The 12,415-nt window shown below is 38.2% G+C and overlaps 1 protein-coding gene across 1 annotated transcript; it reads right to left on the minus strand.

Annotated features, from left to right (window-relative positions):
* Positions 1–2,751: 2,751 nt before the first annotated feature.
* YPEL5 (yippee-like 5 (Drosophila)) lies at positions 2,752–6,766 on the minus strand. Its single transcript, XM_010085402.1, has 2 exons — positions 6,537–6,766; positions 2,752–4,896 (listed from the first exon to the last, which is right to left on the minus strand). The coding sequence occupies exons 1-2, from the start codon at positions 6,675–6,677 to the stop codon at positions 4,672–4,674; spliced, it is 366 nt and encodes a 121-aa protein (XP_010083704.1). The 5' UTR covers positions 6,678–6,766; the 3' UTR covers positions 2,752–4,671.
* Between the last annotated feature and the right edge of the window lie 5,649 nt (positions 6,767–12,415).

The raw sequence follows: 12,415 nt of genomic DNA on the forward strand, positions 1-12,415 counted from the left end.
CTGGGTTTCTCTTCCTCAACCTGCCTCCCATTGCAGAGAGATTCTGGCCATTTCTTAGACAAGTGCCAGGGTTTATTTTTGCAGTAACAAGTCAAACAGGAACAGAGCTGCCCCTTCCGACTGAGCAGCAGACAGAGCAGCCTTTACCAAACTGTAGGTATTTCAGGTCCTTGAGAGAAAAAATGCCACATTTAAGAGGCACAGACTGCTGTCTCACAGTCACCTCCTTTTTACAAGTAGCTGCAATGCTAAATTAAGCAGATCACACCTACAATAACATCAGATGGAAAGACATGTAGCAATGGAAGTGTCCTGTGAACAGGGCGAAGAGGTTTTCCTTCACATCACCTCTACCCAGAGCAGAATGGTCAGTCAAGTATCGTTCCCAAAAAACCTCTGCCTAGGCTTGAGGATAAGAGAGATGATTTAATGTCACTAATACCCAGCCACAAGGCTCTTCCCTAAAGACTGGCATTAGACTGACAGCAGTTTTACTCACATCACATAAATACTTTCAAATAATAACAATCCTATTGGTAAACAAACAGAAGACTGGAAGACAAAGGTGAGACTTCCTCCCTTATATTTTCCTACACCTACCAGAAATCCTTATGCCAGAGAGAGGTGGTGAGGGAAGTAATAATGAGGCCAGAAACAGCTCCATACTGTCAAAATTAGGCTTGTCAGAAGCTTTTGTATGTCTTTGCCATGTAATAGTTGATGAGACAGACAACAGCTCATTTCCTTTAGCCATAATGTTTAAGATTTCCCAAAAGAAAAAGGCTTACACAGAGACATTATCAATCAACTCACACGTCTCACAACTCAAAGTGATCTTTTTAAGTTATGGGGGACTTTTAACTCCAGCTTATGAAGAGAGGGGTCTCAAATCTTCTTAATTCTTTAAAGTCGTGCAAAAACAGGGCCCAGATTGGAGAGAGACCCCAATCAGTGCCCCAGTCAAACAAAGTCTGAAGCATTTCATCCACGTCAGGTATCAGGGAGTTCACAAAGCCCTCAAGATCCACAGGAAACCAAGGTTCACTGGATTTTTTTTTTTAATTTGTTATTGTTTTGTTAAGGAATTGAGGGAAGGCCCAAGAAGGAAACACAACACACTGTTTCTGGCTTTTGCAGAATGGTGCTGCAACATCACAGCTTAAGCTTCTCTTCTAAAATAGGGTTCACTAAACCAGACAGCCTTTTCCCACATCAGTGCCACAACCTTCCCAGTCACCTCTTCCTCATACCTGGCAATTGTGTCCTGAACTGCAGCTTCGCCAGTTTCCTACCTGCATATCCACTGATGATCCTACAGCTCTGTCAGAGATCTGCAGAGACAAGCTTGCCCTGTAAGAATAAGCCTGTGTTAGCTGACCATAGTCATCCCCAGAGCCCCGTGTAATGCCGCCTTTTCTAACCAAGCCATGAGATACAAATGCCACTTCAAAAGTTCTTTCTACATCCGTACAAAGCATAACTAAAATGCTTTTTCATCTTCCCAAAGCCGTATTTTGCTGAAGTGGTACTCAGCAGCTTTAATGAAGTACTTCAGTTGTGGATACACCTACACAGCAATGACAGTATGAGATCATAGCAAGTAATGTAAACTCTAATACAGCTAATGTTAGCCACAAGTCGTAACACCACCACTGCTAGCCCCAGCTGCAGCATCAGAGCACAAATTCTGAGGACTCCATAAACACACAGTGGAGACTGTTGTGCACTGTAATTTCCTTGCTACCCTCTTTGCCTAAGACAGCACAGGCACACCATCATATGCTAGGCACAATTCACTCTAGTGGCACATTTTCCTTGTTTGGGAATCCAAGGCTACTGCACTACTACAAAATAACATTTAATAAGCAATCTCTCCTCTGTTGCCAGCTGTACTGTAACCAATCATCTTGTTCCCTACAGATAAGTTAACTGTATTCACACACAAAGTGTCTCAAGGAGGACCAGTCAAAATTTGTGCAGCTAACTCTCCTACAGAGCCATCAAGGTGATACAGAAGGGGAACAGCACGTAGAAGAATTCAAAGTCTACTGTTTTAAAGCTGCAGTGGACTTGATTAAGTCTCATAGGCTTTTAATGAATGCACCTCAATAGTGATCTTCGAACCATAGACTTTGGGGAAAGTAATCTTTAACATCTCACAGTCTTAACATTCTACCAAAAGGAAGAGGTCTTAATGTAAATTAGAATAAGCCCCTCAGGCTCTATTACACCAATATAATAATCCTTTCACCTCAGTTCTTCAGCTACAGCTTATGAAGTTGACCAGCTGCTAGTAGAAGGCTTCTCCCTAACATTTGCAAGCAAAGAAAAGAGGTCATAGAATTCCAGATATACAAATTCCCAATTCCTCAATTCCTAAGCCATTTCAGAAGCTAAAACTTCACATTTCTCTTAGAAGCTGGAGTTTTGCTTAGCTTGTTGTCTTTTCAAAGGCAAGGAAAGACATTTAGCACCCAGAATTCCATTAAACGAGCAATTTCCTGTTTTTATTTTCTCTTTAATGGAAGGCTTTCAAGAGTCCAAGTGGTGTGCATGGAGCTTTACTTAGCACCTTCCAAAAATCAACAGTATTCTCTTTTGCCACCTATTCAGAGAGAAATGCTAATCAACAGCTTGTCCCTGTGCTGTAGAAACACAATGATTTACGCAATGTAGGGAACAGGAAGATAGGTTATCTCATTCAGTTGACAGACTCCATGAAAATTGCTCAAAAAGAACAGCAAATATCAATTCAGGACAAAACATACTTTATTGTATTGTAATGTCAGAAGTACAAGAAAAGTACTGCAGAGAACCATGCTAATGGGGCTTTTAAGGTTTTTGAAGGACAGAAGTACGAGATAATGGGGTACTACTGTACTCAGTGCAAAAACTGATTCATTTGAGGCACAAGTACACTATTGTTTAAGCAGCTTGATTCAAGCACAGCTCTGGTATGTGATCTACTCAGTTTTCTTTCTATGTGACAATTCTGTAATAAAGCTACTTTTACATGAAATAGGCAGTAGATTCAAGTCAGGGGTGTCCAAATTGCCACTTATCAACCAAAAAAAATAAAAATACACTGCATAGTCACTCTCCACATTTTAAGTTTGAGATATGGAGCTGTGGCTAGTGAAGAAAAGTTATTCTGAAAGGTCAGAGCCCAGATCTGTTTGGTTGGATGGGGTTTTTTTTTCCCCTCTTGTACACCTGTGGGTAACTTATTTCATGTTGACCAGAATTTATCCAATAAGAAAAAAAAAACCAACTTGTATCTTTGATAAGGAATCATACATATCTAACATTCAAATACATTTCAGCCCTTGAGATCTGAACTTATGGCTTAAGACACAATACAAGTGTTTGGGCACCCTTGAGTTAAGTTAATGAAGAGCATTTTTGCTAAAAAGGCAAGCAAGATCACTGTTTTAAACAGAGCTGACCTCTACAGGAAGAAAGCAGGAATCCAAGTCCACTAGTTACTACTAGGCTGACATGTACTGCTGCCCAGAAGGATAAAAATGTAACATCACACTGAAAAAGTTCAACAAAGTTGAAAGATAAAGGTTTCAACACCAGAAGCAGCATTTGAAAACAAGCTGTTTAAGTTAATCTTTTCAAGAGATGCAGATTGCATAACTCTAGGCATGAACAAACATGCTGGCAATCTTCTCCTTTTACACAGCAGCTGTGTTTAACATAGGAAGTTCTGGGTTTAAAGAAAGCTACTTGAAGAAGAATTAAAGATTTTTCAATTGCCCATCTACTTAATGAGATTAGTAGAGAAATGAAAAAAAAATTACTACTGAAATAGTAGTTTCTCAGTGGATCCCTATCATTACAAACACAGCTTCTGATCTGGAAGCAACGCAAGACTAAACAGACAACTATTATTTTATATTAATACTATGCTTATAAGTTACATCAGTTTAAGTTAAAAAAAGCCAAGCAGTTTTGCCCTATTTCAAGAATAATTTCCAATCAACACCAGTTTACATGATGAATGGGACTTCACAAATAAACAAAGGAATGGTGACATCTTTGGGTCAAGAACAACAAGAAATAATGGGCTCTGTGCTACCAATCAACCTCAACAAGAATATGGCACAAGGGCCAGCCCAAGCTGTACCAACACTGAACCTTTAGCACTCGGCACAAATTCGGATCTCTTTACTTTAGCTAGCAAATCAGGTGAAAAGACTGGGTAAAAAAAAAACCTAACTAAAAACTTAAGCCAAAAATTGGAATACACTTTTTAAAAAACATCTGTAGTTTTAAAATAACTTTATGCTGACATCAATTTGTGCAAACTAAAAAAACCTCATTGAATTTCTCTCTAACAAAGGACAAATCCACCAAATACTCTCCTTTTAGCCCACTGTATCTGTAGATACAATCTCAAATCTAGCAGTTGTAATTGCAAGAGAGAAAAAGTTACAGCATCTGCACAACATTCTTTCCACAAACAGCTGCTGAAGGGAAAGTAAAATATAAAAGGAATAAAGAAAGGAAGGTTCCATCTGAAATACTCTCACAATCTTTCCCACTCTGTAGTCCATGAATCCGACTCTGATGCTAAGGTGACAGTGTATGTAAGCAGATTTTTTTGTCGATTTTATTATTTTTGAGTTTCAATTGAAGCGAACCTGAGAAGAGACTCAAGTCTCTTCAGGAATTGTCAGATGGAACATGCTCCTCAAATCCTTCACTCTCTCGGACCAACGCTCTTTCCAGGATAACACGGCCTTCCTTGTAGCGCTGGCTGTCTTCAGTGGCAAATTCATAGATCCAACCCAGTTTGCTGTTGCAGTTCTTGCAGCTCACGTCTCGAACCATGTGGCGGCCAGTGAGCATGACCCGATCCTGAACTTCACTGTATTGCAGATTTACCACCTGATACAAATATACAGGGGACAGGGAAGAGAAAGGATTAGTCTGCCTAGAGCAAAGCTTGGTAACAATGTGCACGAGTATCAACATTTTAAAAGTAAGGAGCCTGAGGCACTGCACATGAACTGAAAACTGCAGTGTAGTAAGTCAACAGCCCTTGAAAATCTCCTGCTTGAGAAGGTAACGCTGTAAAGACGTGTTTCACTGTGATCTATAACTGAGATGCAAAATGCTATCCTGAGAGGTACAAGAGTGTAGAGTACTGTTTTCAACTTTGGGTGAGAAATTCCTGGTGAATAGCTTGTAAATATTAATCCATTTGTCATATACATAACCTATTTCTAGCAACTGCTGTGATCACACATTCCCAGAAATCACAACCAAAATATTAAAAGTAGTACTTATTTAAAAATCTCGAGGTGCTTTTGAAATAAGCATCTAAGAAAAAGGAAGGCTCAGTGGCTGAGAATGCAGGCATTAAACATTCACCTTTTTTGTGTGCTATCTTGCTAGTTTAAAATATACCTTCAACTTGTTTAGGCAGCAACATCAGAGACCCAGGATATATAATTCATTAAAAAGTTGATGTCAGAACAATATCCAAATTGCTAACATGAGGTAGGAGGATTCTTAAAGATGGGGCTGCACTGTTTTCTCAACTTTCCACCTGACTGTGCTTGGTCTCTCTGCTTCAGCTGTAATGCTTTTGACTGCAGAAATGTAACAATCAAACTTCTGTGATTTAAACACTATGTAACACAAAAATTTGAATCCCAGGATCCAGTGCTTACTGGATGAGAAAGAAATCAGATGCACAGCTCTTTTATAGCTATGCAGCCTAACACTTACATATAAATACTACTGACAGGATTCAGCATATGAGAAACCCAAGGCCAAGCACAGTTAAAAGAAGACATTACTGATGCCTCTCTGCCAATGGCCAAATGGCTTCCAAGAAAAAACCCAAACCAAAACACACCAGTGATTTACATGATCAGGAACTTTGTGAGAAAGCAAAGGTCAATCACTGTTTTTTCAATGAGTCTAATGGACAAGTCTATATGGAAGAGTTAATAAATAATGCTACAATTCACTCCGAGTTGTGATTTCCATATTTCAATTTGTTGAATTAAATCAAATTTGATCAAATAAAAATATTAAACTAAACCAGAATATTACTGCCTGTAAAAGAGACTGTGGTTATCTAAAGTTGCCAAACTACTGTTAGCTTCAATGTATTTTAGAAACTAAACAGAATACTATCCAACTTTTTTTTTTAACTGAGTAAAAGTGCAAATGCCTTTGACACTATTTTGACAGACAAAAGGTACTCTCACAGTGAATCTGAGGTTCATGTTACAGAAGTCTCCCAAGTTAAATCTCCATGCATTTTGGCATGATGCCTTTACAATATTCTTAATAGACTTTTAGTACTGCAGATAAACTAATTTAGATAGCTTGCCATCAACAGTAAATGCCTAATTTGACTTCAAAGACAGTTGAACAAAATAAAATTCAAAAAATTAAAACAGTAATTACACAACACTTTAGCCAAGAAGCTTGTTAGTTTTGAGGACAGATTCATATCTCGCAAACTCATTTTTCAAAAGCAAATAGTAGTTCCCCCTCAGCTCCTTACCAACCTTGTTAAAAAGAAAGGCTCTTCCTGTGGCCCCTGTAAAACGAGTGGAGATGAGCTCAGAACGATTGGTCAGAATCGTGTCGCAGTTTGCACAGGAGAACAGGCGAGTGCCACCAATATGATCCAGAAAAATTCTTCCCATTTTTAGAACTTAGTTAATACTCAAAACCTGAAAGCAAAAAGATATATCATGTACATGTGAAAAAAGCACTGCAAAAAAAAAAAAAAAAAACAAAACACCAAACCCCAAACACCCCATATATATGGCAGAATATTCTGTAAGCCAATTCAGCTAATGATTGCAGAGGTTCTTTCTTTCATAGATGAATTACTGAGTTTATAGACTGCATTCATCCTTTGTCATTAGGACAAGGCCTTTCCCAAAGCAACCATCTTACCAATAAGATGACACACCTAGATACAAACTAACTACATTAAATGAGCAAAACATGAACTGAAACCTTTAAAATATAGTTCAGATACCTGCAGAGCACTAGTGGAACCTGCAGTTCTTAAACTCAAAAGCTTCCACTTCTTTCGTATTTTCTTTTCCTCTTTAATACAATACTGAAACTCCATTCCAGTATATTCCCAACAACTCGCCCATCTTAGTCAGCACCGGGAAATGAAGCACTGAGAAGTACATTGAGTCACCAAGACAATTATAGTTTAATTTTCCCAAGTCACCCCCCCTTTTTAAATATATATTTATTTTGTCACTTCTCCTCAGCTTTGTACAATTTATGACATGCAACCACACACCACCACCATCCAGGACGCTTTGTACTTCTTGTACTTGACACTTACTGGTTTCATATACATAACAACATAGGAAATGTCTGGATGCTATTTCACATAATAAACAATCCACCCAATCTTTACACCAGACAGCTTTACAGACAAACGTTTAAAGCTGTCTAATCTAAACACAAAATACTGTGTCATTTACCCAAGCTATTTCCAAAGCATCATCACTAAAACACCTGAGCAACTCCAACAAGCAGAACAAGAGAGCTTAGGAAGTTTATAGCAGCAGATCTACAGTACCTGATAAAATAAACCTCTTCACTGCTTGGAAAAATTAAAGGATCTCACCACCTTATACCAACTTACATAAATTACTCAAAGTTAACTAGCAAGTAGGCACAGAACATAGCAGACAGCTGAAAATTTAAATCATGAAGGATAACATGACAACAGAATTAAATTATGATGTTATTTCCATTTCAACTGCAGAAGTTTTATGACTAAATATCTACAGTTAAACAAGCTAAATATACCTCCATTTATGCTTCAGATGTGGAATCAGAAGAGAGTATTGTCTCTGCTTTTGTCATGCACAGCAATGAAAGTACATCTGACACAATGCAATTAAAGTTGTGGGGGTTTTAGAACAGGAGACAGTATGATGTTCACAGAGAAATTAATCAATTTCTGTGCTCCTCAAGTTGAATATTCTAGTCAAATGCCTTTAAGAAGTGCATATGCCTGAATTAAATCCATTTTAAGTTTCAGGGGATCAGTTTCTTAAAGCTTACTCTGCCATGCCCAAAGCAAATGGACTAAAACATGCACCCGCACACACAAAATTTAAAACACCATTTTTACATGTAAAAATCATAAGTTACCGACATCATCATTTTTTCAATTGCTTTATTTCACCACTTTGTTTTCTTACAATGTGTGGCAATAAAAAGGGTTCCTAGCATTGAACAGAGTGATTTTAGCACAAGTTCCTTCCATTCAGATTTTTCAAGTCACTATTAGTCTTCTGTAGCCCATCTGAAGGATACATAAAAATTCAAAGTAGTGGAATGACTCCTTCCTTTAAAGGTGATATAATACCCTTTTCTCTTCTTGAAAGGATAAGTAAAACATGTCTTGAGTTTGAAAAAATATTTCAAAGACTTAGCTGAGTGTAGGGGTGTGACTACTTGTGACTCCACTCAAAATACAAGAAATATTTTCCTTTAATTTCTCTAAGCATTATACCTTTCTAATATGCCTTTATCTTTCCTAGCAAGCAAGGACAAAAGAAAAAATTAAAATGTGAATAGTGACAGCATGAGGGAAAATCAAGAAACAATTAAGTGTGAATAAACAAGTATCAGTCAAAGTCTCCAACCAGAAGAAACCACAAATAGAAGCAATAAAAAAGCAATAGTGACAGATATGCCTGTAAGGCACTTGGCCAGGTGCCACCCTTACTAGTTTTGGATAATGTTATTTTTGTGTTGATTTTATTGTGGATTAAAAACAAACAACTGATCATTAGTTATCATAAATATGGAATCAACATCCAAGGGGGTATTTCCTCCAGGGTAAACACAATGCTCACTCTGACAGTATTTTTAGAAACTAACATAAAACAAATCCCAAAACATCGCTCTCTTTTACCAAAAGCAGCACAAACACTAAGCTTGGTGACAAGAACAGATCCATTACCTTGCAAAACATGCCATTCTGAAAAATATGCGTCTGAACACTTAAAATGCAAACACATCACCTATCTAAAAACATCATTCACATTACTGCAAGCAGAAAAGCAGTAACCCAGAGTCACTAAAAACAAAATTTAAATACTTCAGAAGAAAGCGCAAGTGTAATTCTAACAAGCAAGTTAGAAGTCAAGGCGAGATACTTTGTGTTCCTTCTGGATATCGCATTATGCAGGGACCAAAGCTCTGAGTCCTGAAGATATTGAACATGAAAATAAATATCCTCAAAGGCTTATGGCTGAAAAAACCTGCCTAGTAAAACAAGGCCTAAAATCCTCAACTATTTATATCACCCCAAAAAGCTGAAAGTAACCTCATCAAGTATCTAAATGAGAAAGACTTCCAACAAGACTCAGGTCCCAAGAGAAAGACAAAGTGAGATTCATTTGATGGTAGCACAAGGCTGGGAGAATTGAGACTAAAGTTACAGCAGAATCTAATAAACCAGCTGGTATAAAAAAATTTTCTTCAGAATACAGTGCATAAGGAAATATGTATTCTTGCAATAAATAAATAAATACACATCTAAAAATTTAGACAATTAAATTCTACAGTCTGCATTTTAACAGTCAAAACAGTCTAGATTTTGAGTATGTTTTTTTAAGAAACTGTGAAAACAACCTCTACACTTAGCTGCCTCCGGTAGATTTCAGTCAAAACAGATAGCATCCTACAACTATCATGAGCTCCCAGTTTTGATTGCTACAGGATTTCAACAAATCCATAAGGCTCCCGCTGAAGTGTTATAAAACTAGTCACCTTACATTAGCCTTTATATTACTGTTCACAGTAGTAAAAAGGAGGAAAAGTTACAAAATGTCTGCAGGTAAGGCAGCCCTTCAAAGGCTGCATTTGGTTACGAATTTTCTAAATAAGCTAACAAGGAACTTTTGCTTTTTCCTCTCATATAAGGTAGAGAAGTTAATTTCAACTTGGAATCATTTCACACTCTCCCCTCCCTGTTTTCAACCACCCCCCCCCAGATAAAAATATACTATTAACTTAGAAGACCAATTCAGAAGGTACTTGCAGTGGATAAAGACTGTTCTCTACTTATTTAAAGATCCTGAATCCTGTAGGGTATACTCATTGTACACTGGAAAAAAACAGAAGCACAACAAAGGGAAAGCAATTTTCCATTGCTCTCAGGCTCATATCCCTTACATACAGAAGTGGTGTGTACGAAGTCACCCAAGATAAGAGTCTAGGTTTTTTTTTTCCTATAGTTTTCATTTCCCATGTAAAAGCTGTGGGTGTGTATTTATGTTCACACGTACATAAATGATCTGAAAAAAGCCACTTATAGGCAGCTTTTATAGGCAGTGGGAGGGCTCTCTTAAATGAAGAGAAGCTGAAGAATTGTGAAACATTAAAGCATTTCTGAAGCTTAAGATCCTTCAATTCAGGAGAGGAAAATGCATGAAGTGCCTTTACCCATTCATCCACTCCCTACACTTAAAAACACTGAAAAACAACTTCCATTGGTTCAGAGAGCCAGACAAGTTCCCTATTGCTATTCACAACCACCCCAGAAAGTGCCACTACCATATCACACCAATTCCATCATGCTACCAGCAGAATTTTCAGAAGCAGTGGAATCTTGGTTATTCACAAAAACAAATGCTGAGGAAAGAACAGAGATTTTTTTTTTTTTTGGTCCGTGATTTCATCTTTAAAGTCAGCTAAGTGTTCTTTTTTTGGATATGTGTCAGTGACTAAATCCTAGTGATCCTGCCCTCATGCAAATTACCAAGTACAAGTCCTAATATTAAATCAATGGCTCCAATGTAAAAACAGCAGACTTATTTACCTTCACTAATGGGATATAAAGATTCTACCACTTGTCAAATCTACTTAGTTCAAAGAGCCAAGTACTTTGAACTGAGAGACAATGCCACTGTGCACTAGTTGGCATCCTGATCACCATTACCAAACTGCATTCTTGAGAGGACCTTTAGCAGAACAATCAGTGATAGCTCTTATCATTACTAGCTAATAAAGCTTGCTGGCAATGCATTATTTTGACAGTACAAACCTTGATGCAACTTCTTAGTCATACTGTGAAGCATTTCCTGCCTGCATGCTTCTCCCAGAGAATGCATGGACAGACAGGAAACACAAGAACTGTCACTGTGTGCTATAACATATTCCTAGAGCAGTGTGCTCCCAAACTTCCACCTGTCTTTCAGTGTTGATTTCGGCAACACTGAGCACCAGCTGTCAAAGAGCTGATATTCAACTGCTTAAGCTTTACCACTGCCTGCACACAGAGCTGAAAACACCTGAACCACTACTTGGTTAGTATTTGTACTCCCTTACTTGCCTACCTTCACAGGCAATAAAGAACAAAAAAGTAACACAAAATTATTTATTAACATTTTTAAAACTAACAGTCAGTGTTTTCTTGTCCCAAAGTGCACCTCTTGAAGACACACGGCCGTCAATGTTTGGGAGAGCCAGCAGGCACTTTTTACATACACACTGGACTGCAGATATTTCAGGAGCCTCAGTGTTGCTTCAGCACCATCTACCGCATCTCAGATCTACAACAGAAAACAGCTGCTAGTTAAAGGATAAAAAAAACTGTGACAGCCTCTCTTTCACTATTTCACCAACTAAGAATGTTTCCTTTGTACGGTGAGCCAATAAGGACTCTCTACCCCTTGAAAAAGGGCTGTGCATTTTCCTAGGCAAAGTAAAATACTCTCAAGATGTACTTACTCTGGAACTGGGCTTAAACTTCATCTTCACATCTCGGGAACTGGGCTTAAACTTCCTCTTCTCATCTCAGAGATAGACAAAAGAGGAAAAAGAATACTTAGCACAGCTATACAAAACCACAGATTAAAGAACCACTGGGTAAGCAAAAAAAACCAAAAAAACCCAACTTGGTCCTTACCTTCCCAGGTTTCTGCTGCTCATAAGTAGGGGTGCATCTGGAAATACACATGCGGTCAGTCCCTTAGGAGGTCTGAGATTCAACCATCTGTCACTATCTTCTGTGACTGCTGAAAGTAAGCAGGGCTGAGCCTCTGGCCTCTGCCTACATATAGAATTCCTTATCCGAAAGTACCGCAGGTAGCCAATGTAAAGAAACAAAGTGAACTGGAACATTAGAACCATCCAGCTACTGCAGCAAACTGTATGAGGAAGTCAATACAGTGAAATGACTGAAGAGGCTTTGGCAAGGTAATGCAAGCTGTGCCCAGATGCAGTGTACTGCACCCACCTGGAACAGGGTGTCTTGCAGGAAGAAATTGCGTTTGGGCAAGTTACACTAGCAGAATTTTCTATTGCAAACTGGTTTTATTTCCAGGTAAGGTGAAAGCACCACATTGGGATGCTGGCACTTGAGTATGTTAACATAACATTATATTGGTGT

This window comes from Pterocles gutturalis, unplaced genomic scaffold (genome assembly GCF_000699245.1).
Source record: "Pterocles gutturalis isolate BGI_N339 unplaced genomic scaffold, ASM69924v1 scaffold2705, whole genome shotgun sequence".
Taxonomy (NCBI): domain Eukaryota; kingdom Metazoa; phylum Chordata; class Aves; order Pterocliformes; family Pteroclidae; genus Pterocles; species Pterocles gutturalis.

What these genes read in the sequence shown, in the direction of transcription:
- YPEL5 (XM_010085402.1), bottom strand. Translation starts at nt 6,677, where the DNA reads ATGGGAAGAATTTTTCTGGATCATATTGGTGGCACTCGCCTGTTCTCC. An exon ending in GAGCCTTTCTTTTTAACAAG is followed by an intron (nt 4,897 to 6,536) that starts GTTGGTAAGGAG and finishes TATTTGTATCAG; the next exon opens with GTGGTAAATCTGCAATACAG.